Source organism: Bombina bombina, chromosome 4 (genome assembly GCF_027579735.1).
Source record: "Bombina bombina isolate aBomBom1 chromosome 4, aBomBom1.pri, whole genome shotgun sequence".
In the NCBI taxonomy this organism is placed as follows: domain Eukaryota; kingdom Metazoa; phylum Chordata; class Amphibia; order Anura; family Bombinatoridae; genus Bombina; species Bombina bombina.
This window is the reverse complement of record NC_069502.1, coordinates 463651456-463679123: the sequence shown is the minus strand read 5'-3', so window position 1 is coordinate 463679123 and position 27668 is coordinate 463651456. Positions and strand designations below refer to the sequence as shown.

The following is a 27668-nucleotide window of genomic DNA, read 5'->3' as shown; positions in this document are numbered from 1 at the left end:
CATCCGGGGGTGTGGGAACTCCATCCGGAAATCTTTGCCCAAATCACTCAACTGTGGGGCATTCCAGACATGGATCTGATGGCCTCTCGTCAGAACTTCAAGGTTCCTTGCTACGGGTCCAGATCCAGGGATCCCAAGGCGACTCTAGTAGATGCACTAGTAGCACCTTGGACCTTCAACCTAGCTTATGTATTCCCGCCGTTTCCTCTCATCCCCAGGCTGGTAGCCAGGATCAATCAGGAGAGGGCGTAGGTGATCTTGATAGCTCCTGCGTAACCACGCAGGACTTGGTAGGCAGATCTGGTGAATATGTCATCGGCTTCACCATGGAAGCTACCTTTGAGACGAGACCTTCTTGTTCAAGGTCCGTTCGAACATCCGAATCTGGTCCTACTCCAGCTGACTGCTTGGAGATTGAACGCTTGATCTTATCAAAGCGAGGGTTCTCAGATTCTGTTATTGATACTCTTGTTCAGGCCAGAAAGCCTGTAACTAGAAAAATTTACCACAAAATATGGAAAAAATATATCTGTTGGTGTGAATCTAAAGGATTCCCTTGGGACAAGGTAAAGATTCCTAGGATTCTATCCTTTCTTCAAGAAGGATTGGAGAAAGGATTATCTGCAAGTTCCTTGAAGGGACAGATTTCTGCCTTGTCTGTGTTACTTCACAAAGAGCTGGCAGCTGTGCCAGATGTTCAAGCCTTTGTTCAGGCTCTGGTTAGAATCAAGCCTGTTTACAAACCTTTGACTCCTCCTTGAAGTCTCAACTTAGTTCTTTCAGTTCTTCAGGGGGTTTCGTTTGAACCCTTACATTCCGTTGATATTAAGTTATTATCTTGGAAAGTTTTGTTTTTGGCTGCAATTTCTTCCGCTAGAAGAGTTTCAGAATTATCTGCTCTGCAGTGTTCTCCTCCTTATCTGGTGTTCCATGCAGATAAGGTGGTTTTACGTACTAAACCTGGTTTTCTTCCAAAAGTTGTTTCTAACAAAAACATTAACCAGGAGATAGTCGTGCCTTCTTTGGGTCCGAAACCAGTTTCGAAGAAGGAACGTTTGTTGCACAATTTGGATGTTGTTCGCGCTCTAAAATTCTATTTAGATGCTACAAAGGATTTTAGACAAACATCTTCCTTGTTTGTTGTTTATTCTGGTAACAGGAGAGGTCAAAAAGCAACTTCTACCTCTCTCTCTTTTTGGATTAAAAGCATCATCAGATTGGCTTACGAGACTGCCGGACGGCAGCTTCCTGAAAGAATCACAGCTCATTCCACTAGGGCTGTGGCTTCCACATGGGCCTTCAAGAACGAGGCTTCTGTTGATCAGATATGTAGGGCAGCGACTTGGTCTTCACTGCACACTTTTACCAAATTTTACAAGTTTGATACTTTTGCTTCTTCTGAGGCTATTTTTTGGGAGAAAGGTTTTGCAAGCCGTGGTGCCTTCCATTTAGGTGACCTGATTTGCTCCCTCCCTTCATCCGTGTCCTAAAGCTTTGGTATTGGTTCCCACAAGTAAGGATGACGCCGTGGACCGGACACACCTATGTTGGAGAAAACAGAATTTATGTTTACCTGATAAATTACTTTCTCCAACGGTGTGTCCGGTCCACGGCCCGCCCTGGTTTTTTAATCAGGTCTGATGATTTATTTTCTTTAACTACAGTCACCACGGTATCATATGGTTTCTCCTATGCAAATATTCCTCCTTAACGTCGGTCGAATGACTGGGGTAGGCGGAGCCTAGGAGGGATCATGTGACCAGCTTTGCTGGGCTCTTTGCCATTTCCTGTTGGGGAAGAGAATATCCCACAAGTAAGGATGACGCCGTGGACCGGACACACCGTTGGAGAAAGTAATTTATCAGGTAAACATAAATTCTGTTTTTATTAACGACATTACCATTTTTATATGCTTTTAAACGGACATGATTAAAGTAAAAAATTTACTTTCATGATTATTATCAGTTATTTGTAGAGCGCCAACAGATTCTGATAGAGCATTTGGCTCAATTAATCGATTGAGGTTTCTTGTGCAATAGCACCCCCTGCTCTGATGCAACCAATTTGCGAACCAACCCTGAACGAGCAAGTGTCGAGGTGATTGATCTCGCCACTTCTGAGGTGGCGAAGAGGAAAAAGAAACGGTTTCTGCTTCTTAAATATTTGGCAGTAGGCTCACTAATGGAAACCTGCTTTAGATAGCCAAAAAAGCTGTGTATGTAACTTAATAAATCTATTCCCTTGTGCAATCACCATCATCGCCCTTGCTCGTATCCATAACATTAGCAGCGTGAATTCTATGTTACATGTGGAAGGGTAGATGATCCCACTACAGTGACTGATGACATTGTAAGATTACAAGACTTTGTGTTCTGCTATTACACCTAACATAGCGTATTATGCTACTAAGTGGCAGTAGCTATGATGGTGTTTACACAAATCACAGGGTGTGTCGTTTAACTCTATCTTATCTATGACATTTACATTATATCTATGCGTTTTCATTTTATTTTTCCATTAATTTCAGAGTGTAGTTGACGTTGTCTGTTTGTTGTACTGTAGCTAGCGACATTTACTCCAGTATTACTACATTGTCTGTTTGGTTTCATGTCTGTGCAAACTAAATAATAAATCAATCATTTCTGAATGATTGCTGCTAATGTACATAATGGTAGGTTCCCCTTATCTTTTTTTTTTTTTGAGTGGGCTTTATTTTTCTTATTAAATAGCATATAATAAGCTTATCACACAAGTTTAAATCTCACATGATAAGCTTATCAAACATGTTAATCATAAATCCCCAGTGCAGTAATTGCTGGGGGGTTTTCTAACTTTTCAGTTACACCCACTGCGTGCGGCAGTTACAGTATGCCCCAGCACGAGTTCATGTTTACCAACTCTGAAAAATGAGCAATAAATATCCAGCATCTCACGTTACACACCTCCATCACAATTAACACTTACATTCATATACTGTAAAGTAAGGGGACATGTACATAGAATGCTGCTCTGACAGTGCTATTGGCTGGATTAAAAAAATATGTGCAGGAGTGCGCTAGTATGTAGCTATAATGCGTGTCCTTACAGGTCAAGCCATGCGTGTTACCTATTCAATAAGAACTGTTACAGATGAATGTGACTGTAATGATAAGTAGTATAGCTAGGTGCACTCCAGCGGGAGCAGCAAGGCTTAAAGGGACATGAAACCCAAACATTTTCTTTCATGATTCAGATAGAGAATACAATTTCAAACAACTTTCCAATTTACTTTTATTATTTAATTTGCTTCCTTCTCTTGTTATCCTTTGCTGAAAGGTTTATCTAGACAAGCTCAGGAGCAGCAGAGAACCTAGGTTATAGCTGTTGATTGGTGGCTGCATATATAAACTGATTGTCATTGGCTCACCCATGTGTTCAGTTAGAAACCAGTAGTGCATTCCTGCTCCTTCAACAAACGATACCAAGAGAATAAAACAGATTAGATAATAGAAGTAAAGTAGAAAGTTGTTTAAAATTGTATTCTCTATCTGAATCATTATTTCTCCAACATAGGTGTGTCCGGTCCACGGCGTCATCCTTACTTGTGGGATATTCTCTTCCCCAACAGGAAATGGCAAAGAGCCCAGCAAAGCTGGTCACATGATCCCTCCTAGGCTCCGCCTACCCCAGTCATTCTCTTTGCCGTTGTACAGGCAACATCTCCACGGAGATGGCTTAGAGTTTTTTAGTGTTTAACTGTAGTTTTTATTATTCAATCAAGAGTTTGTTATTTTAAAATAGTGCTGGTATGTACTATTTACTCTGAAACAGAAAAGAGATGAAGATTTCTGTTTGTATGAGGAAAATGATTTTAGCAACCGTTACTAAAATCCATGGCTGTTCCACACAGGACTGTTGAGAGGAATTAACTTCAGTTGGGGGAACAGTGAGCAGTCTTTTGCTGCTTGAGGTATGACACATTCTAACAAGACGATGTAATGCTGGAAGCTGTCATTTTCCCTATGGGATCCGGTAAGCCATTTTATTCACACAGTAAATAAGGGCTTCACAAGGGCTTATTAAGACTGTAGACATTTTCTGGGCTAAATCGATCATATTTACACATATTTAGCCTTGAGGAATCATTTAATCTGGGTATTTTTTGTAAAATAATATCGGCAGGCACTGTTTTAGACACTTTATTCTATTGGGGCTTTCCCTAATCATAGTCAGAGCCTCATTTTCGCGCCGGTATGGCGCACTTGTTTTTGAGAACAGCATGACATGCAGCTGCATGTGTGTGGAGCTCTGATACATAGAAAAGTCTTTCTGAAGGCATTATTTGGTATCGTATTCCCCTTTGGGCTTGGTTGGGTCTCAGCAAAGCAGATTCCAGGGACTGTAAAGGGGTTAAATATAAAAACGGCTCCGGTTCCGTTATTTTAAGGGTTAAAGCTTCCAAATTTGGTGTGCAATACTTTTAAGGCTTTAAGACACTGTGGTGAAATTTTGGTGAATTTTGAACAATTCCTTCATACTTTTTCGCAATTGCAGTAATAAAGTGTGTTCAGTTTAAAATTTAAAGTGACAGTAACGGTTTTATTTTAAAACGTTTTTTGTGCTTTGTTATCAAGTTTATGCCTGTTTAACATGTCTGAACTACCAGATAGATTGTGTTCTGACTGTGGGGAAGCCAAGGTTCCTTCTCATTTAAATAGATGTGATTTATGTCATAAAAAATTTAGTAAAAATGATGCCCAAGATGATTCCTCAAGTGAGGGGAGTAAGCATGGTACTGCATCATCCCCTCCTTCGTCTACACCAGTTTTGCCCATACAGGAGGCCCCTAGTACATCTAGCGCGCCAATACTCCTTACTATGCAACAATTAACGGCTGTAATGGATAATTCTATCAAAACATTTTAGCCAATATGCCCACTTATCAGCGAAAGCGCGACTGCTCTGTTTTAGAAAATACTGAAGAGCATGAGGACGCTGATGATATTGTTTCTGAAGGGCCCCTACACCAGTCTGAGGGGGCCAGGGAGGTTTTGTCTGAGGGAGAAATTTCAGATTCAGGTAAAATTTCTCAACAAGCTGAACCTGATGTGATTACTTTTAAATTTAAGTTGGAACATCTCCGCGCTCTGCTTAAGGAGGTGTTATCCAATTTGGATGATTGTGATTATCTGGTCATTCCAGAAACACTATGTAAAATGGACAAGTTCCTAGAGGCCCCGGGGCCCCCCGAAGCTTTTCCTATACTCAAGCGGGTGGCGTACATTGTTAATAAAGAATGGGACAGGCCCGGTGTACCTTTCGTACCTCCCCCCATATTTAAAAAATTGTTTCCTATAGTCGACCCCAGAAAGGACTTATGGCAGACAGTCCCCAAGGTCGAGGGGGCGGTTTCTACTCTAAACAAGCGCACCACTATACCCATAGAAGATAGTTGTGCTTTCCAAGATCCTATGGATAAAAAATTAGAAGGTTTGCTAAAAAAGATGTTTGTTCAGCAAGGTTACCTTCTACAACCAATTGCATGCATTGTCCCTGTCACTACAGCCGCGTGTTTCTGGTGCGATGAGCTAGAAAAGGCGATTATTAGTAATTCTTCTTCTTATGAGGAGATTATGGACAGAATTCGTGCTCTTAAATTGGCTAATTCTTTCACCCTAGACGCCACCTTGCAATTGGCTAGGTTAGCGGCGAAAAATTCTGGGTTTGCTATTGTGGCGCGCAGAGCGCTTTGGTTAAAATCTTGGTCAGCGGATGCGTCTTCCAAGAACAAATTGTTTGACATTCCTTTCAAGGGGAAAACACTGTTTGGCCCTGACTTGAAAGAGTTTATCTCTGATATCACTGGGGGCAAGGGCCACGCCCTTCCTCAGAATAGGTCTTTCAAGGCCAAAAATAAACCTAATTTTCGTCCCTTTCGCAGAAACGGACCAGCCCCAAGTGCTACGTCCTCTAAGCAGGAGGGTAATACTTCTCAAGCCAATCCAGCCTGGAGACCAAGGCAAGGCTGGAACAAAGGAAAGCAGGCCAAGAAACATGCCACTGCTCCCAAGACAGCATGAGATGCGGGCCCCCGATCCGGGACCGGATTTGGTGGGGGGCAGACTCTCTCTCTTCACTCAGGCTTGGGCAAGAGATGTTCTGGATCCTTGGGCGCTAGAAATAGTCTTCCAAGGTTATCTTCTGGAAATGATTCATCCTGTTCCATTAAAAGAACGAGGGATGGGGTTCTACTCCAATCTGTTCGTAGTTCCCAAAAAAGAGGGAACGTTCAGACCAATCTTAGATCTCAAGATCCTAAACAAGTTTCTCAAGGTTCCATCGTCCAAAATGGAAACCATTCGAACAATCCTTCCATCCAGGAAGGTCAATTCTTGACCACGGTGGATTTAAAGGATGTGTATCTACATATTCCTGTCCACAAGGAACATCATCGGTTCCTAAGGTTCGCATTCCTGGACAAGCATTACCAGTTCGTGGCGCTTCCTTTCGGATTAGCCACTGTTCCAAGGATTTTCACAAAGGTACTAGGGTCCCTTCTGGCGGTGCTAAGACCAAGGGGCATTGCTGTAGTACCTTACTTGGACGACATTCTGATTCAAGCGTCGTCCCTTCCTCAAGCAAAGGCTCACACGGACATAGTCCTGGCCTTTCTCGGATCTCACGGATGGTAAGTGAACGTGGAAAAGAGTTCTCTATCTCCGTCGACAAGAGTTCCCTTCTTGGGAACAATAATAGACTCCTTAGAAATGAGGATTTTTCTGACAGAGACCAGAAAAACAAAACTTCTAAACTCTTGTCGGATACTTCCTTCCGTTCCTCTTCCTTCCATAGCGCAGTGCATGGAAGTGATAGGTTTGATGGTAGCGGCAATGGACATAGTTCCTTTTGCGCGCATTCATCTAAGACCATTTCAATTGTGTATGCTCAGTCAGTGGAATGGGGACTATACAGACTTGTCTCCGAAGATACAAGTAAATCAGAGGACCAGAGACTCACTCCGTTGGTGGCTGTCCCTGGACAACCTGTCGCAAGGGGTGACCTCCCGCAGACCAGAGTGGGTCATTGTCACGACCGACGCCAGTCTGATGGGCTGGGGCGCGGTCTGGGGATCCCTGAAAGCTCAGGGTCTTTGGTCTCGGGAAGAATCTCTTCTACCGATAAATATTCTGGAACTGAGAGCGATATTCAATGCTCTCAAGGCTTGGCCTCAGCTAGCGAGGGCCAAGTTCATACGGTTTCAATCAGACAACATGACGACTGTTGCGTACATCAACCATCAGGGGGGAACAAGGAGTTCCCTGGCGATGGAAGAAGTGACCAAAATCATTCAATGGGCGGAGACTCGCTCCTGCCACCTGTCTGCAATCCACATCCCAGGAGTGGAAACTTGGGAAGCGGATTTTCTGATTCGTCAGACATTGCATCCGGGGGTGTGGGAACTCCATCCGGAAATCTTTGCCCAAATCACTCAACTGTGGGGCATTCCAGACATGGTTCTGATGGCCTCTCGTCAGAACTTCAAGGTTCCTTGCTACGGGTCCAGATCCAGGGATCCCAAGGCGACTCTAGTAGATGCACTAGTAGCACCTTGGACCTTCAACCTAGCTTATGTATTCCCGCCGTTTCCTCTCATCCCCAGGCTGGTAGCCAGGATCAATCAGGAGAGGGCGTAGGTGATCTTGATAGCTCCTGCGTAACCACGCAGGACTTGGTAGGCAGATCTGGTGAATATGTCATCGGCTCCACCATGGAAGCTACCTTTGAGACGAGACCTTCTTGTTCAAGGTCCGTTCGAACATCCGAATCTGGTCCTACTCCAGCTGACTGCTTGGAGATTGAACGCTTGATCTTATCAAAGCGAGGGTTCTCAGATTCTGTTATTTGATACTCTTGTTCAGGCCAGAAAGCCTGTAACTAGAAAAATTTACCACAAAATATGGAAAAAATATATCTGTTGGTGTGAACCTAAAGGATTCCCTTGGGACAAGGTAAAGATTCCTAGGATTCTATCCTTTCTTCCAGAAGGATTGGAGAAAGGATTATCTGCAAGTTCCTTGAAGGGACAGATTTCTGCCTTGTCTGTGTTACTTCACAAAGAGCTGGCAGCTGTGCCAGATGTTCAAGCCTTTGTTCAGGCTCTGGTTAGAATCAAGCCTGTTTACAAACCTTTGACTCCTCCTTGGAGTCTCAACTTAGTTCTTTCAGTTCTTCAGGGGGTTCCGTTTGAACCCTTACATTCCGTTGATATTAAGTTATTATCTTGGAAAGTTTTGTTTTTGGCTGCAATTTCTTCCGCTAGAAGAGTTTCAGAATTATCTGCTCTGCAGTGTTCTCCTCCTTATCTGGTGTTCCATGCAGATAAGGTGGTTTTACGTACTAAACCTGGTTTTCTTCCAAAAGTTGTTTCTAACAAAAACATTAACCAGGAGATAGTCGTGCCTTCTTTGTGTCCGAAACCAGTTTCGAAGAAGGAACGTTTGTTGCACAATTTGGATGTTGTTCGCGCTCTAAAATTCTATTTAGATGCTACAAAGGATTTTAGACAAACATCTTCCTTGTTTGTTGTTTATTCTGGTAACAGGAGAGGTCAAAAAGCAACTTCTACCTCTCTCTCTTTTTGGATTAAAAGCATCATCAGATTGGCTTACGAGACTGCCGGACGGCAGCCTCCTGAAAGAATCACAGCTCATTCCACTAGGGCTGTGGCTTCCACATGGGCCTTCAAGAACGAGGCTTCTGTTGATCAGATATGTAGGGCAGCGACTTGGTCTTCACTGCACACTTTTACCAAATTTTACAAGTTTGATACTTTTGCTTCTTCTGAGGCTATTTTTTGGGAGAAAGGTTTTGCAAGCCGTGGTGCCTTCCATTTAGGTGACCTGATTTGCTCCCTCCCTTCATCCGTGTCCTAAAGCTTTGGTATTGGTTCCCACAAGTAAGGATGACGCCGTGGACCGGACACACCTATGTTGGAGAAAACAGAATTTATGTTTACCTGATAAATTGCTTTCTCCAACGGTGTGTCCGGTCCACGGCCCGCCCTGGTTTTTTAATCAGGTCTGATAATTTATTTTCTTTAACTACAGTCACCACGGTATCATATGGTTTCTCCTATGCAAATATTCCTCCTTAACGTCGGTCGAATGACTGGGGTAGGCGGAGCCTAGGAGGGATCATGTGACCAGCTTTGCTGGGCTCTTTGCCATTTCCTGTTGGGGAAGAGAATATCCCACAAGTAAGGATGACGCCGTGGACCGGACACACCGTTGGAGAAAGCAATTTATCAGGTAAACATAAATTCTGTTTTTTTGGGGGTTTCATGTCTCTTTAATGCCATTGTAGGACCCACTAGACTCTGAGTAACAGAGACAAATGGTACTGGGGAGAGAGGAGGCTGCTATGGCAACCAGTGAGTGAAGGTGATCCAGCTCCGTATTTATTACAGTCCCATATTTACCCTATCACACTCCATGTGCTGTGTCTGAGCTCTCACTGCAGCTTTCTCACCTGCTGCACAGCGCAGTACTGACACAAACTATACCAGCTCTTACCGTCAAACACTGACTCACTGTCATGGTAGCATAGTGACACCAGCATTGTAGCGTTGCTTGTTTATTAACCCCTTCAGTGCTACTTCTCATACATAAGTACCTGGATAACTTTCGCTCTTTCTTTATGTGTGGATTTGTGTTGGTGACACAAACATTCTGTCTTTTTGAAAACCCATTTAACTTCCCATGTTGTTTTCTGCACACTTGATTTTGAGTAACATTTTGGATTTGGTGGAGTTTTTATGCCTATTTGGCCTCCCATATTTTTTAATAAAGCTTTATACTAGTAGAGCTGTATAGGTTGTGAATTTCTATACAGGGACATTAGCAGCTGGCACAAATGAATGATTGCCGGACTAAGTCACAGATCCTAGTCTATACCTGGCCCCTAATGTCTTAAATTATTTTACATTTATATACAAAGCTCTTATCTGGCCCTTAAAGGGATACAAACCCCATTTTTTTCTTTCTTTCATGATTCAGAGAGAGCATGCGATTTTAAGCAACTTTCTATTTTACTCCCATGTTCATTTTTTCCATTTTTGGTTCTGAACATGGGTAGCACCTGCTAATTGGTGGCAGAGAGGCCTATCTATCAAGCCGTCAACTTTCTTGCATTCAATGGCACCAATACGCTCGCCTAACATCGCGGCCGCGGACCTGAATATGATCTCCATATTTATTAAAAAAAAGCTGGCAAAAAGCCACGCACCAAGTACGGGGCAATGAGCAGCGGACTGTTGTTAACTAGCAGTCATCGATCTCGCTGCTATTCTGCTTTTTACCAACTTTATTTATACCCTGTCACTAAACACAACCACTGTACTAAAATGTTTAACCCCTATCCTGCTGCTCCCGGACCCCACCGCAACTAAATAAAAGCATTAACCCCCATTCCGCCGCTCCCGGACCCCACCGCAACTAAATAAATGTATTAACCCCTAAACCCCTGGCCTCCCACATCACTACAACTTACTAAACCTGTTAACTCCTAAACCACCAGCCCCCACATCGCCATAAACTAAATTAATCTATTAACCCCTTAACCCAGAGCTTTCCAAACTTTTCATGTTGGTGACACACTTTTTAGACCTAAATAATTTTACGACACAGTAATTCAGTTGTACTAGCAAACAGGAGGTTAAACTAACTTGTTTTACGAGATACGGACACATACATAAATTATATAATAACGAAATGTTTTTACAAGTAACAGTATGTGTGTGCAAGAATTAAAAAGGTTTATCACCAATAGCTACTTACTATTTTAATGGGATGTATGAGGTTGATGGGATGAACACAATTTCTGAATATTTAATGGAATATTAGATAAAGACATTCGCATTTCATCAAGCATTTTTAAGCTTCCACTTCCTATCCATATATAGAGCAGGAGCAGCAATGCACTACTGGGAGCTAGCTGCAATAAAAAAACACACTTTGACTTCTGACTTCAGCTCAGCGTTTAAGCTGCCACCCTCAGAGCTCTGTGAGTTGGACTGATTACTGCCCGCACTGCAAACACACTATCCCACTCACTGAATACACATGCAGTCACAAGCCGATTGGGGAGACTACAGTGCAGTCAGGAGCCAATGTGCCGCCAATGGGAATAGTTTCAGTTCCCACTGAGCTGCACCAATAGGTTAAGATGACATGTGACCCACTAGGTATCAATCACGTGTCAACCATGTGATATGCATAGCGGGCAGGTGAAAAGTCGGAAACTAAAAAAAAAATTTAAAAATGAAATTAAAAAGAAATTGTGCTGAAGCAGGGACACACCTACACACTGCCGCCGACACACTGTGTCACGACACACAGTTTGGAAAGCACTGCCTTAACCTAACAACCAGCTAACTTTACATTAAAATTACAACATCCCTATCTTATAATACATTTAAACTTACCTGTAGAATTAAATTAAACTATATTAAACTATATACCAGTCAACACAGTAGATTTGCATAATCAACTAATGCAAGATAACAAGACAATGCAACAGCACTTAGTCTGAACTTCAAATGAGTAGATTTTTTTTCTGACAATTTTAAAAGTTATGTCTTTTTCCACTCCCCCTAAACCACGTGACAGCCATCAGCCAATCACAAATGCATACATGTACCATGTGACAGCCATCAGCCATTCACAAATGCATACACACTTATTCTTGCACATGCTCAGTAGGAGCTGGTGACTAAAAACGTTTAAATATAAAAAGACTGTGCACATTTAGTTAATAGAAGTAAATTGGAAAGTTGTTTAAAATGGCATGCTCTATCTGAATAATGAAAGTTTAATTTTGATTGAGTGTCCCTTTAACCTACCCTGACTATTATACTAAAATTAAATTAAACTTTATTAAACTATTAATTAATCTACCCTAACTATTATACTAAAATGACATTAAACTACCAATTTAATTAACTATATTACATATTTAAAAACCTAACCCTACTCAAATTATTTAAATCTACAATTAAAAATTACTAAATTACAAAAAAATAAACGCTAAGTTACAAAAACTAAAAAACCACAGTATCAAAAATAAAAGAATTACACCTAATCTAATAGCCCTATCAAAATAAAAAAGCCCCCCCCCCCCCCCAAAAAAAATAAAAATAAACCCTAGCCTACAATAAACTACCAATGGCCCTTAAAAGGGCCTTTTGCGGGGCATTGCCCTAAAGAAATCAGCTCTTTTACCTGTAAAAAAAAAATGCAAACACCCCCCAACAGTAAAACCCACCACCCACACAACCAACCCCCCAAATAAAAACCCTATTTAAAAAACCTAAGCTCCCCATTGCCCTGAAAAGGACATTTGTATGGGCATTGCCCTTAAAAGGGCATATAGCTCTTTTATTGCCCAGACCCTACTCTTAAAAATAAAATCCACCCAACAAATAAACCTAACACTAACCCCCAACGATCCACTTACAGTTTTTGAAGTTCCGCTTGAAGGATCCATCCAGCTGGCAAGAAGTTTTCATTCATGTGGCCTCTTCTATCTTCATCCATCCGGCGAGGAGCGGGTCCATCCTGAAGACATCCGGCACGGAGCAGGTTCCATCTTAAATACATCTGATGAGGAGCTCCTCTTCAATACGGTCTCCGCCGTAAACTGGATCTTGAATGCAAGTGACATCATCCAAGATGGCGTCCCTTGCATTCCTATTGGTTGAAAGGTTCCAATCAGCCAGTAGGATTAGAGCCGCTAAAATTCTATTGGCTGTTCCAATCAGCCAATAGGATTTGAGAAGCTCTCATCCTATTGGCTGTTCCAATCAGCCAATAGGATGAGAGCTCAATCCTATTGGCTGATTGGAACAGCCAATAGGTTGAGAGCTGCTCAAATCCTATTGGCTGATCAGCCGGCTCCTATGCTTACATTTCTGTTTTTTCAAATAAAGAAAGCAAGAGAATGAAGAAAAATGTATATTAGGAGTAAATTATAAAGTTGATTAAAATTGCATGCTCTTTCTGAACCATGAAAGAAAAAAATTGGGTTTTGAGTCCCTTTAACAAAATGATTGGTTTCAGACTTTCTTTTAAAATGTTATTTAAATTTGTCAAAATAATGAAAACACTAACAGTATGATGTTGTGTCCCTACAACAGCAACAGGATTGTTATCCACCTTCTTATCTTGGTAAAGGGGTTGCTGTGTCTTCATCTTTACAGCTGTCCGCTTTGATCTTTCACAGGAAAGTTGTTTCTTTATTGAAAAATTCCCAAATTTGTGATTCGTGCTGGAGCTCATTTTACACCTGGATAAATATATTCCAGAAACTTGAAAAGGGGTGTTCCTAGACTACAAGCAAAACAATGCAGTGATGAAATAATGTGACATTAGCACATCCTAAACGAGGAGCACTGCTTGACCTTGCTTAACCTATATCTAGCGTATAGTTCCCTCACTGTGCTGTCTGTGTATCCTCAGCTGGCCCTTGCCTGCCTCTACTTATATCAGTCAGTATTCTAGTTAACCGACAGCCACTTTATGAGATGAGTATGTCGTGACTGATTTTACCTTATGTTCACATTTTGTTTTTTTTCCTGCTTGTTGTAGAAAGCTCAAATGACACGAGGGACTACAACCTTGCTGGCACTAGCTACGTGCTGCTGTAAAGGCCACACTATACATAGCTCTTTGATAGGGCCCATCTCATTTTGACCGTTCCATACTGTCATTGTTTGCATTGCCCCAGATGAACCTGGAGAGGGGCTGCTGGTTTTGTGTTGTTTCATATCACTCCAATCACCTTACACTGGATCCCCAGCTTCCCCTGTCTTTGTTGCTCCCTTTCTTTTTTTAAATAAATTGCAGACATATCTATGGCTGTACGGGGTAAACTATTAAATGTTACAGGGCTGACTGCTATTGCAAGATATCCAGTCTCCCTCTCTCTTTCTTTTAATCCATCTGTTCATCAATTATGGGGCTTTAATTTGTTTAGCAGTATTCTTCTATCTCAAACACTTTTGTGTTTTCTCTCTCAAGCTGTAACACTTACTTTTTTCACTTTTTTCTATCTTTGTTTCTCTTATCATTTTATTACACTTGATTTTTCTCTCTTTCTTTTTTTTTCTCTCTATTTTCTCTCTCTTGTTTTATTTATTTCCTTTACTTTCTCCCATTGGGCCTGATGATTTGACGCTCTCTGATCTGGTGAAATTATCTAAGAAGTTTCATCGGAACTACAATGTTTTTCAAACCGTTTCAGAAAGACAAATTTTAGCTTGATAGTTATTTATCTAGCTATGCATGTATGAGTTCTGGAGGTGAAGAAGAGATATACAGTATATACATTAGAATGTAATGCTCCAAAAAAGTTCCAGAATATTCTGTTTGATTTCTCTCCATGCCGGCGAGTTTCTGATTATCCGGCCTTATCTCTTCCTCACTTTACTTTCTCTGCCTTTATATATTTTTTATCATTCTCTATCTCCGTCTTTCTTTATATTTCTCTCTCTGTTTCTTGGTTTTATTGGCATGACAGATTACATATCAGTTTTGCTAAAGCACATTGTTTAAGGAAAAGGGATTATGGGATCTGGTGGGGAAATTATAGTCCCTGCAAAGATGAACATAAATGAGACATGACTGAGATCTCCGCCTCTAAGGGAGTTGTGATATGGTCATATGCCCATTATATTTCTTCATCTCCATGAAAGGTTTTCTATTTTTCATCCTCATCAGTGAAACTGAATGATGTCATCTGTGCTGATTCCTTGAAGTAATCTTTCCTCATAATGGAATATTTTGGGCACTTTAGCATTGTCTTCTTTTATCTATTATTCTATATTTAGCATTATCTTCTTCTATTATTCTATTATTATTCTATTATTTCCTGGTCACATTGCCAGCATAGTTGAATTTCTTTCAAATGACTTGTTTTTCTGTGTTTGCCACTCTCTATTTGGTCTATTTGTTTTTTTGTACTGATATGGTTCCATTAAATAATCCATGTGTAAGGGTTATTAGACTGTTAAAAGGACAGTGTACTGTTATTGTTTTCCCTTCCATTCAATATGTTCCCAAGGATCCATTTTACCTGCTGGAATGTATTAACTTGTTTAGAAAAAATCCTTTGCCTTTATTTTGTCATTTGAAATAGCTGTCTGTTGCACCACTACCTATGCTAAAAATGGTGATAGAAAAGCTTTGTAAATGATACGGTTTATAAATAACTCTCCCAGTAGAAAGGGGGATTGGCTAGAGGGTTACTAAAATGTTATTTGTTAATTGTTCTCTTTATGTATTGGTCTCACTGTGTATATTAAGATAACATACTGAGGATATTGTGTAAATAATATACAGATAGACTAACAAGGCCTACTCTGTCTGGATGCACAGCCCATTTCACAGACGCACCTGGAGAATCTGTTTACAGCACATTCTTTTGAGTGATACTTGCAAATATCTCACTAGCATACAATAGTATTGATGCAGGTAACAATTGTTATCCACCTTCTTTTTGGGGTGTAAGTATGATATTTTTACATTTATGGCAAATAGGGCTCTTGTTTGGATCATCTCTGGAATACTATGATATTTGAATTTCACTGGCATTGAAAATATTTGGCTGTGTTTTCTAGTATTGTGAAGCTTTGTACAAGGCCTTTTTAATTTGTTAAAAGCAGTAGCAGGTCATTAGCATATAGTAGGAACTTGATTTCTATGTTTGTCACAGCTGGTGCTGGTTAGGGATTGCAGAGCTGTGACTAGATCTATATAAACATGTGACCCTACTTTGCCTCTGCACTGGTGAAAGGACCTTATCTCTCTATTTACTAGTATAAAAGTGCACTTTTCAAGAAGATACTCTTCATGGTCTCTTATGCTTTTCCTCTTATTTCAATCTCTAGTAATTTAAATGGATATAAAACAGATTGAATAATAAAAAAAGGACTGGCAATGGGTTATACTTAATAGAAATCATTACAATTTGTATCATTTCCCATTCTAAAAAGATTTTACCTTTTTTTTTTTTATCAAAAAAATTAATTTATGCCGTGTTTATCATTTCTTTCACAGCCCTAAAAGTGGATAGGGTCTCTACAGAAAGTCATATATAGCTTTAAGGGACATTGTACACTAACTTTTTCTTTGCATAAATGTTTTGTAGAGGATCCATTTAAAAAAACTCACCTGGGAGTGTTTTTGTAAAAATTTATAATTTTGCTTATTTTAAAATAACATTGTGCTGATTTTAAGACTCCTAACCAAGCCCCAAAGTTTATGATGTATACTGATGTCTACTAATTCCTGCTTGCTCCTGTTTGTATAATGGGTCTTTTCATATGCAGAGGAAGGGGGGATGGTCTGCTCTTAGCCCATTTCTGTGGGTGTCCCAGTCTAACTTCACAAACAGTGCTACATTGGGAGCTTCTAAGTAAGTTTTTAAAAGGTGTTATACTGGAGTTTTAGATCAGTATCTTATCTGTGCATATTCTTCTTTATAGTAGTGTATATTACATGCAGTTGTCATAAATCCTCTAGAGTAACATGAGCTGGTTTACTAGTCAGTGAAAGCTAGGGAAACACAGTCAGATTTGCCCATGCTCAGAAGAGGCTGAAGGCAACTTAAGTTGCCAACATGTCAGCTCTCATTTCCTAAGGGCAGTGGTTACACTGTGAAAGTGCTCATTGTTCAAGAAAATACGTAATTTGTTTGCTTTTTTACCCAATCTGTTTCTATTATGTTTGATTTAGCATATTTGTTTTTACTACAGAATTTGTGTTTCAAGTCCCTTTAAGGAACAGGCCTGTGTGCCAGATTGAGACAAAATGCCCTTCTGAAATCCTCTATTTGCCTTTTTATCTCTTTCTTTTTGTTTCTCTTACTCTGTTTTTCTTCTCTTTCTCTCTTGCTTTGTCTCTCTCATCATTCTTTCTCACACTCTATTTCACAATTTATTTTTTATTTCCTTTTTGTCTCTTTCTCATTTTATTTTGATCTCATTCTCTTTCCCTGTTTCACTCTCTATTGATCTCTTTCATTCTCTCTCATATGAAATAAAGAGCTACTGCTTTACTGTGCACATAACTTCTTTCTTCAGAATGAATCCCGTAACATTGAAATGTTGGCTGCAGCCTGTGCTGTGGGGGTTGGATGCTGTTTTGCTGCTCCCATTGGAGGTAAGAGTTTTATAAGATAAATAGAAGTACTGTTAAGGATGTAAAGGTGATACAGAATATGCCTTTGGGACATACATGAGACATATTTTAGCTAATGTAGAAGATTTGTATGAGGATATGAGAGGATACAGCAAAAGAGTCTGCAAGGAGATAGTAAATACAGTGTGAGGGGGTTACAGGGGGTGTATGCTATTGTCCTGTGGTATGTTCAGAACAAATTGTGTTATGGGCTCAAGAAATACCAGGCATCAGGTTTCCATGGAGAATAGAAATTGTGCCTTATACTCTAGTATACACTGAGCTGGAGTAGGGCATTCATAGGTAGGGACTATAATGACATATGAAAGAAAAGGACCCTCCCATGATTGGATAATCTGTGAGCAGGTTGTCACCTTGTTAACAGAGTTTAGCTGTTCCTCACCCAGTTTTATTCCTCCTACACAGCTGTTTCCTATGGAAGATGCTTTTGTATAAAGGGGCCTTCCCCTCTCATGATTGGATAATGTGTGAGCAGGTTCGTCTCTCAGCATTGCCATTGCTCTGCACTGATCTTCTACTCAGCAAAAGCCAGTTCATGGGGAACAAGAGGAAGGCAATTACAGAAGCACTCTTTTCTTATGAGAGAGAGCATTTTGGTTGTCATAGGTCTCATCTGCATATAGGTATTACAAACTGGCTCTATTACAGATACGCATCACCTTATTAGTAAAAGTTGCAAATTGTTCATTTTAATACTGTGTACCTATCTCCAGTTTCCATTTGTGGGTAGATATATTATAAGTTAGTAATAAAAGTGTTTTTATGGAAAAATAGAAGAGATTGGTCTTTACAAGTTGTACTGTCTACTATTGTGTGGTATAAATATACATGCAAAGAGCAAATAACAGCAATCTCTTTTTTAATTTACAATACATGGATCCATTACCCCATCCTTTAGAACCTAGTTTCTCAACCTGTGGTACGTATAGCTATTGTAAACATGACATGTCGTTAAAGAAAGCTGTGTTTCTTATTTCTACCCTCAAACACTCACAGTGTATTTCACTGCCTAGGTTGGACCACTGCTCAATCACTGATTCACCTCAAATTGCTAAAACCTTAGATTCTGACAGGGCTGGTGTTCAGCTTCACTGATTTGAACAGAGAAAGTGTATTACTGTTACCAAGTGTCACAGAAAAGTGCCACTGTGAAATAGATAAAGTGCATCATACTATAGTGTGCCGCAGTAAATCGAGATGGATTAACTGTGTATGAAATGGTTATTAAAATAGAAAGATGGTACCATAAAGATTGCATTCCTCATCATGCAGAAAAGAGTTTATTTTCCTCTTTTTTAATGTAAGAAGAACAGTAATGACATATTATTATTAATATCAATGGACTATATATCTGTGTTTTGTGTGTTTATTATTCTCTGTTGTAATATTACCAAATATTAAAATCCAAAAAACATAAAACAAATATCTGATTCCCATATATTTACTTTATTAATATATCTTATACAAATTTGTGAAATCAATTGATACGCATGATTTCCATTTTTGCTCCTGTAAAAGATCAATAGTATTTGTGCTTCAGTTGGGGTACATAGAAAATAAATGTATGCCTACAGGGGTACTTGCTACCAAAAGGTTGAGAAACACTGCTTTAGAATATCTGTTCAGTTCCTGATCAAATAAAAAATACTATACTAACTATCTATCTATATCTATCTATCTATCTATCTATCTGTGTGTATATATATATATATATATATATATATTTATATAAATATATTTATATAAATATAGTTCTATCTATATATAAAATCAGTTAGGTTGTTGTAAACATCTTGGAGAAATAACCACAGTTCTGTGAATTTAGGCAGCCTCAGAAGCCTGTGTCTCTTTATGTAATCTTACACAGACTTGATGATGTTGAGATCAGGGCTCTTTGGGGCCCATACCATCACTTCCAGGACTCCTTGTTATTCTTTACTCTGAAGATAGTTTTTAATGACTCTGGCTGTTTGTTTGGGGTCGTTAACACGTTGCAGAATAAATTTGGGGCCAATCAGATACCTCCCCGATGCTTCTTAGCATTGAGAACACCATTCATTTTGCCCAAATCCCAACTCCATTTTCAGAAATGAAGCCCCAAGTGTGCAAGGAACCTCCACCATGCTTCACTGTTGCCTGCAGACACATTCTTTTACCACTCTCCAGCCCTTCTGTGAACACACTGCTTTCTGGTACAGCCAAATATTTCTAAATTTTGACTCATCAGTCCAGAGCACCTGCTGCAATTTTTCCATTTTTCTGCACCCCAGTTCCTGTGTTTTTGTACATAGTTAAGTTGCTTGGTCTTGTTTCCATGTCAGAGGTATGGCTTTTTGGCTACAAGTCTTCCATGAAGACCACTTCTGACCAGACTTCTCTGGACAGTAGATTAATATACCAGGGTCTAAATAGTTTCTGCCAATTCTGTGTTGAGGGCACTGCTGGACATCTTCCCACTGCAAATGGAAGTAAGCATCTGCTGCACTACGTTATCCTAACTGACCAATGCTTCTATGGTCCTCAACATTGCTTGTTTATTTGCGATTCTTCAAAAGAACTAGGATAGCACATCTGGAAACCCTTGTCTGCCTTGAGATTTCTGCTTGGAAGAGAGCTTGCTGATGCAGTAGAACTACTTTTTGTCTTGTTGCTGTTCTCAGTCTTACTATGGTGTATGACTTTTGTCATTAAACTTTCAGTAACCTCACCTTGTTAACAGAGTTTGGCTGTCCCTCATCCAATTTTATTCCTCCTACACAGCTGCTTCTTTTTCAGTCAATTATTGTGTTTCTACCTACATATTAAAGGGACATGAAACCCAACATAATGATTTCATGATTCAAATAGAACATACAGTTTTAAACAACTTTCCATTTTACTTCTGTTATTTAATTTGCTTTATTCTCTTGGTATTCTTTGTTGAAGAAACAGCAATACACACGGGTGAACCAATAACATGAGACGTATATGTGCAGCCACCAATCAATAGCTCCTGAGCCTAATGGGGTATGCTCTTCAACAAAGGAAACCAAGAGAATTAAGCAAATTAGATCATAGAAGTAAATTGGAGAGTTGTTTAAATTGCGTGCTTCCTCTTAATCATGAAAAAACTTTGAAAACCTGTTTGGCATAATTGTTTAATCATGTACCTGACTGTATGCCTAGAAAATACCTGACTTTGCACTAGTGTACTTAGAAGAATTGATGCTGTTTTGAAGGCAAAGGGTGGTAACGCCAAATATTGCTTTGAGTTAGATTTTTCATCACTCACTTTGCATTTTAAAGTGAATGTAAATTTTGATGCTAAAGTGCCCGGTTTTTAAAAATTTGATTAAAAACAGGAGCACTTTAATTCATCAAAATTTACATTTCACTCGTGTTGTGAAAAAAAACTTACCTTTTAAACTTGACAGCAGCTCCAGCTTCCTCCGGTCGTCGCAAGCCATTTCTGATGTCAGAAATGATGGATAGGTCATTCTCCAATCACGGCTTCCTCCCCGGGGAATCAGTGTCTGATTCAATGCCGTGATTGGAGGAAGCCGGACTCCTCATTTTAGACCCAGGAAGAGGCATTGCGACGGGTGGAGGAATGCTGGAGCGGCTGTCAAGATTAAAAGGTAAGGTTTTTTTTTCACAACAGGAGTGAAATGTAAATTTTGATGAATTAAAGTGCCCCTGTTTTTAATCAAATTTTAAAAAATCAGGCACTTTAGGTGGCATTTAGGATGGATTGAAGGGGGAGAGGCAGGAGAGAGGAAGGACAGTTAGTAGGTTATTACAGTAGTCAAGTCAGGAAGTGGATTTGTTGCTTAGTAGTGTTATCGCTCAGAAACGGACACATTTTGGAGATATTGTGTAGGTGGTTGGGCAGGATGAAGAGAGCAATTGGATGTGGGGAATGAAGGACAGATTGGAGTCAAGTGTAACGCGGAGGCAGCGGATTTGGGGTAATGAGGAGATAGTGGTGCTGCCAACAGTGCTAGAAAAGTCCAAAATTGAAGTAGAGCTAGAGCGGGGATTAGAAGGAGCTCAGTCTTGGACATTTTAATATTTAGGTAGTGAGAGGCCATACAGGAAGAAATGCTAGATAAGCAGTCACTGACATGAGAAAGGACAGAGGGAGAGAGAGCAGGGGTGGAGAGATAGATCTGAGTATCATCAGCATAGAATAGTTGATCTTTGAAGCCATAGCTGTTAAGTTTACCTGGTGAAGAAGTGTATAAAGAGAGAAGAGTAAAGGACCCAGGACAGAGCCTGGAAGTGCTCCGACAGAGACATTGAAGAGGAGGAGTCGGAAGCAAATGAGACCTGTTTAGAGAGGTAAAAATGAATGCAAGAGAGTTGAGTCAGTAGGAGATGAGGTGGTTAACAGTGGTGGTCAAGGCAGCTGAGAGGTCAAGTAAGATAAGTATAGAATAGTGGCCATTTTGCTTAGCAGAAAGTACATTTTTAGTAACCTTGGTGAGGTCTCAGTTGAGTGTTGGGGATGGAAGCCAGATTGCAGGGGTTCAAGCAAGGAATTTTAGGACAAGAAGCAGGTTAGGCTGCGAAAAAAAATGTTTTTCAAGGAGTTTTGAAGTTAGTGAAAGTAGCGTTATGGAGCGGTAGTTTGCAGGAGAAATAGGGTCGAGGGAGGGTTTTTTGAGGATGGGGGTGACCTTTGCATGTTTGAAAGAAGATAGGAATGAACCGGTAGAAATGGATAGGTTGAAGCTCTTAGTAAGAGCTGGAGTGAGGGTGGAAGACTGAGAAGGTATTAGAAATGAAGAGAGAGGGTCAAGTGGGCAGGTAGTGAGGCATAGGGAAGATAATAAGGAACCCAGTTAATTCTCTGTGGCCGGGGGGAAGATGCAGAGAGTGGCAGAGGGGATAATAGAAGATTGCAGGCTGGTGTCAGGATGTTGCTTCGGATAGAAGGCATTTTGTTTAAAACGTAGTCTGCCAGGTCTTGAGCACTAAAGGCAGATATGGATAGATAGATAGATAGATAGATATATAGATAGATATCTCTGTATATGTAATAATGAAGTTCTTTCGAATGAATGCATGTGGAAAACATTAAATGCACATAGGCTTAAAAATGAGAATAATTAATGTTTTTGTGTCTTCCCTTATATTAGGTGTCCTGTTCAGCATCGAAGTCACCTCTACATTTTTTGCTGTCCGAAATTACTGGCGTGGATTCTTTGCTGCTACATTCAGTGCTTTTATCTTCAGAGTGCTTGCAGTATGGAACAAAGATGAGGGTAATGCTGCTGTATATCAGCTCTACTAACTAAGGCCTAGATTTAGAGTTTGGCGGTAGCCGTCAAAACCAGCGTTAGAGGCTCCTAACGCTGGTTTTTACCACCTTCTGGTATTTGGAGTCAGTCAGGAAAGGGTCTAACGCTCACTTTGCAGCCGCGACTTTTCCATACCGCAGATCCCCCTACGCCATTTGCGTATCCTATCTTTTCAATGGGATCTTCCTAACGCCGGTATTTAGAGTCTTGGCTGAAGTGAACGTTAGAAATCTAATGACAAAACTCCAGCCGCAGAAAAAAGTCAGGAGATAAGAGCTTTCTGGGCTAACGCCGGTTCATAAAGCTCTTAACTACTGTGCTCTAAAGTACACTAACACCCATAAACTACCTATGTACCCCTAAACCGAGGCCCCCCACATCGCCGCCACTCTAATTAAATTTTTTAACCCCTAATCTGCCGTCCGCAAGCCGCCACAAGCTACGTTATACTTATGTACCCCTAATCTGCTGCCCCTAACACCGCCAACCCCTATATTATATTTATTAACCCCTAATCTGCCCCCCTCAACGTCGCCTCCACCTGCCTACACTTATTAACCCCTAATCTGCCGACCGCACCTCACTGCTACTATAATAAAGTTATTAACCCCTAATCCGCCTCACTCCCGCCTCAATAACCCTATAATAAATAGTATTAACCCCTAATCTGCCCTCCCTAACATCGCCGACACCTAACTTCAATTATTAACCCCTAATCTGCCGACCGGATCTCGCCGCTACTCTAATAAATGGATTAACCCCTAAAGCTAAGTCTAACCCTAACATTAACACCCCCCTAAGTTAAATATAATTTAAATCTAACAAAATAAATTAACTCTTATTAAATAAATTATTCCTATTTAAAGCTAAATACTTACCTGTAAAATAAACCCTAATATAGCTACAATATAACTAATAATTATATTGTAGCTATTTTAGGATTAATATTTATTTTACAGACAACTTTGTATTTATTTTAACCAGGTACAATAGCTATTAAATAGTTAAGAACTATTTAATAGCTAAAATAGTTAAAATAATTACAAAATTACCTGTAAAATAAATCCTAACCTAAGTTACAATTAAACCTAACACTACACTATCAATAAATTAATTAAATACAATACCTACAAATAACTACAATTAAATAAACTAACTAAAGTACAAAAAAATAAAAAAGAACTAAGTTACAAAAAATAAAAAAATATTTACAAACATTAGAAAAATATTACATATACTAAACTAATTAAACCTACTCTAAGCCCCCTAATAAAATAACAAAGACCCCCAAAATAAAAAAATGCCCTACCCTATTCTAAATTTAAAAAGTTCAAAGCTCTTTTACCTTACCAGCCCTTAAAAGGGCCATTTGCGGGGCATGCCCCAAATAATTCAGCTCTTTTGCCTGTAAAAAAAAACATACAATACCCCCCCCAACATTACAACCCACCACCCACATACCCCTAATCTAACCCAAACCCCCCTTAAATAAACCTAACACTAAGCCCCTGAAGGTCTTCCTACCTTATCTTCACCATGCCAGGTTCACCGATCCGTCCTCCGAAGTCTTGATCCAAGCCTCCGAAGTCTTCATCCAAGCCCAAGCGGGGGCTGGCGATCCATAATCCGGCTGAAGTCTTCTATCAAGCGTCGGCTGAAGAGGTCCAGAAGAGGCTCCAAAGTCTTCATCCTATCCGGGAAGAAGAGGAGATCCAGACCGGCAACCATCTTGATCCAAGCGGCATCTTCTATTTTCATCCGATGACGAACGGCTCCATCTTGAAGACCTCCAGCGCGGATCTATCCTCTTCTTCCGACGTCCAACTGAAGAATGAAGGTTCCTTTAAGGGACGTCATCCAAGATGGCGTCCCTCGAATTCCGATTGGCTGATAGGATTCTATCAGCCAATCGGAATTAAGGTAGGAAAATTCAGATTCAAGTTCAATCCGATTGGCTGATTGAATCAGCCAATCAGATTGAGCTCACATTCTATTGGCTGTTCCAATCAGCCAATAGAATGCGAGCTCAATCTGATTGGCTGATCCAATCAGCCAATCGGATTGAACTTGAATCTGATTTTTCCTACCTTAATTCCGATTGGCTGATAGAATCCTATCAGCCAATCGGAATTCGAGGGACGCCATCTTGGATGACATCCCTTAAAGGAACCTTCATTCTTCAGTTGGACGTCTGAAGAAGAGGATAGATCCGCGCTGGAGGTCTTCAAGATGGAGCCGTTCGTCATCGGATGAAGATAGAAGATGCCGCTTGGATCAAGATGGTTGCCGGTCCGGAACTCTCCTCTTCTTCCCAGGTAGGATGAAGACTTTGGAGCCTCTTCTGGACCTCTTCAGCCGACGCTTGATAGAAGACTTCAGCCGGATTATGGATCGCCAGCCCCCGCTTGGGCTTGGATGAAGACTTCGGAGGCTTGGATCAAGACTTCGGAGGACGGATCGGTGAACTTGGCATGCTGAAGATAAGGTAGGAAGATCTTCAGGGGCTTAGTGTTAGGTTTATTTAAGGGGGGTTTGGGTTAGATTAGGGGTATGTGGGTGGTGGGTTGTAATGTTGGGGGGGGGGGGTATTGTATGGGTTTTTTTACAGGCAAAAGAGCTGAATTATTTGGGGCATGCCCCGCAAATGGCCCTTTTCAGGGCTGGTAAGGTAAAAGAGCTTTGAACTTTTTTAATTTAGAATAGGGTAGGGCATTTTTTTATTTTGGGGGTCTTTGTTATTTTATTAGGGGGCTTAGAGTAGGTGTAATTAGTTTACAATTGTTGTAATATTTTTCTAATGCTTGTAAATATTTTTTTATTTTTTGTAACTTAGTTCTTTTTTATTTTTTGTACTTTAGTTAGTTTATTTAATTGTAGTTATTTGTAGGTATTGTATTTAATTAATTTATTGATAGTGTAGTGTTAGGTTTAATTGTAACTTAGGTTAGGATTTATTTTACAGGTAATTTTGTAATTATTTTAACTATTTTAGCTATTAAATAGTTCTTAACTATTTAATAGCTATTGTACCTGGTTAAAATAAATACAAAGTTGCCTGTAAAATAAATATTAATCCTAAAATAGCTACAATATAATTATTAGTTATATTGTAGCTATATTAGGGTTTATTTTACAGGTAAGTATTTAGCTTTAAATAGGAATAATTTATTTAATAAGAGTTAATTTATTTAGTTAGATTTAAATTATATTTAACTTAGGGGGGTGTTAGTGTTAGGGTTAGACTTAGCTTTAGGGGTTAATCCATTTATTAGAGTAGCGGCGAGATCCGGTCGGTAGATTAGGGGTTAATAATTGAAGTTAGGTGTCGGCGATGTTAGGGAGGGCAGATTAGGGGTTAATACTATTTCTTATAGGGTTATTGAGGCGGGAGTGAGGCGGATTAGGGGTTAATAACTTTATTATAGTAGCGGTGAGGTGCGGTCGGCAGATTAGGGGTTAATTATTGTAGGTAGCTGGCGGCAACGTTGTGGGGGGCAGATTAGGGATTAATAAATATAATATAGGGGTCGGCGGTGTTAGGGGCAGCAGATTAGGGGTACATAGGTATAATGTAGGTTGCGGCGGTGTACGGAGCGGCAGATTAGGGGTTAATAATAATATGCAGGGGTCAGCGATAGCGGGGGCGGCAGATTAGGGGTTAATAAGTGTAAGGCTAGGGGTGTTTAGACTCGGGGTTCATGTTAGGGTGTTAGGTGCAGACTTAGGAAGTGTTTCCCCATAGGAAACAATGGGGCTGCGTTAGAAGCTGAACGCTGCTTTTTTGCAGGTGTTAGGTTTTTTTTTCAGCTCAAACTGCCCCATTGTTTTCTATGGGGGAATCGTGCACGAGCATGTTTTTGAAGCTGGCCGCGTCCGTACGCAACGCTGGTATTTAGAGTTGCAGTGGAGGTAAATATGCTCTACGCTCCCTTTTTTGGAGCCTAACGCATCCATTCTGTGAACTCTAAATACCAGCAGTATTTAAAAGGTGCGGGGTAAAAAAAGCATGCGTAGCTAACGCACCCCTTTGGCCGCAGAACTCTAAATCTAGCCGTAAGCCTTACAGTATCGAGAAATTCATATCTTGTTTCTACAAACTATCAGTATGCTTAGTGATTTCCCTTTCCTATTAATTTTAGCTAGGGAGTGGTAAATTGTTAATTATAGCATTTTAGTAAAATATAAAGTGTTAGTTTTATTTGCTTGAGTTTGCATTTATTGTCATGCTAATGAATACAAATGGATTTCACCCAGATGCATCTAGACTAGGACTAAATATCCATTATTTCTAGGCTGGAAGTTTCATATTATATATATACTAGTCCTAAAGCCCGTTCACACGGGCCATTTTTTGCAGGGTACAGCGTTCCCACCCCTTGCGCTCTCTCCCTGCCCCTCTCTTTTGCTCTCTCTCCCCCCTCTCTTTTGCGCTTTCTCTCCCCCTCTCTTTTGAGATCTCTCTCTCACCCCTCTCTTTTGTGCTCTCTCTCACCCCTCTCTTTTGCGCTCTCTCTCCCTCCTCTCTTTTGCGCTCTCTCTCTCTCCCCTGTCTCTCTCCCCTCTCTCTCTCTCTCTCTCTCTCTCTCCCCTCTCTCTCTCTCTCCCCCCTCTCTCTCCACTCTCTCTCTCTCTCCCCCCCTCTCTCCCCTCTATCTCTCTCTCTCTCCCCTCTATCTCTCACTCTCTCCCCTCTATCTCTCTCTCTCTCCCCTCTATCTCTCTCTCTCCCCTCTATCTCTCTCTCTCTCCCCTCTATCTCTCTCTCTCCCCTCTATCTCTCTCTCTCTCCCCTCTATCTCTCTCTCTCTCTCTCCCCTCTATCTCTCTCTCTCTCCCCTCTATCTCTCTCACTCTCCCCTCTATCTCTCTCTCTCTCTCCCCTCTATCTCTCTCCCCTCTATCTCTCTCTCTCTCCCCTCTATCTCTCTCTCTCTCCCCTCTATCTCTCTCTCTCTCCCCTCTATCTCTCTCTCTCCCCCCTCTATCTCTCTCTCTCTCCCCTCTATCTCTCTCTCTCTCCCCTCTATCTCTCTCTCTCCCCTCTATCTCTCTCTCTCTCCCCTCTATCTCTCTCTCTCCCCTCTATCTCTCTCTCTCCCCTCTATCTCCCTCTCCTCTCTCTCTCTCTCCCCCCCTTCTATCTCCCCCCTCT

General features: G+C 40.5%; 1 protein-coding gene across 1 annotated transcript in view; it reads left to right on the top strand.

Annotated features, from left to right (window-relative positions):
* The window catches only part of CLCN2 (chloride voltage-gated channel 2), a 385429-nt gene that overhangs the window by 213924 nt on the left and 143837 nt on the right, over window positions 1-27668 (top strand). The window contains exons 7-8 of the mRNA XM_053710346.1: window positions 17117-17195; window positions 22355-22480. Of these exons, the coding sequence (XP_053566321.1) occupies window positions 17117-17195; window positions 22355-22480 (205 nt within the window). The remainder of the gene's footprint in view (window positions 1-17116; window positions 17196-22354; window positions 22481-27668) is intronic.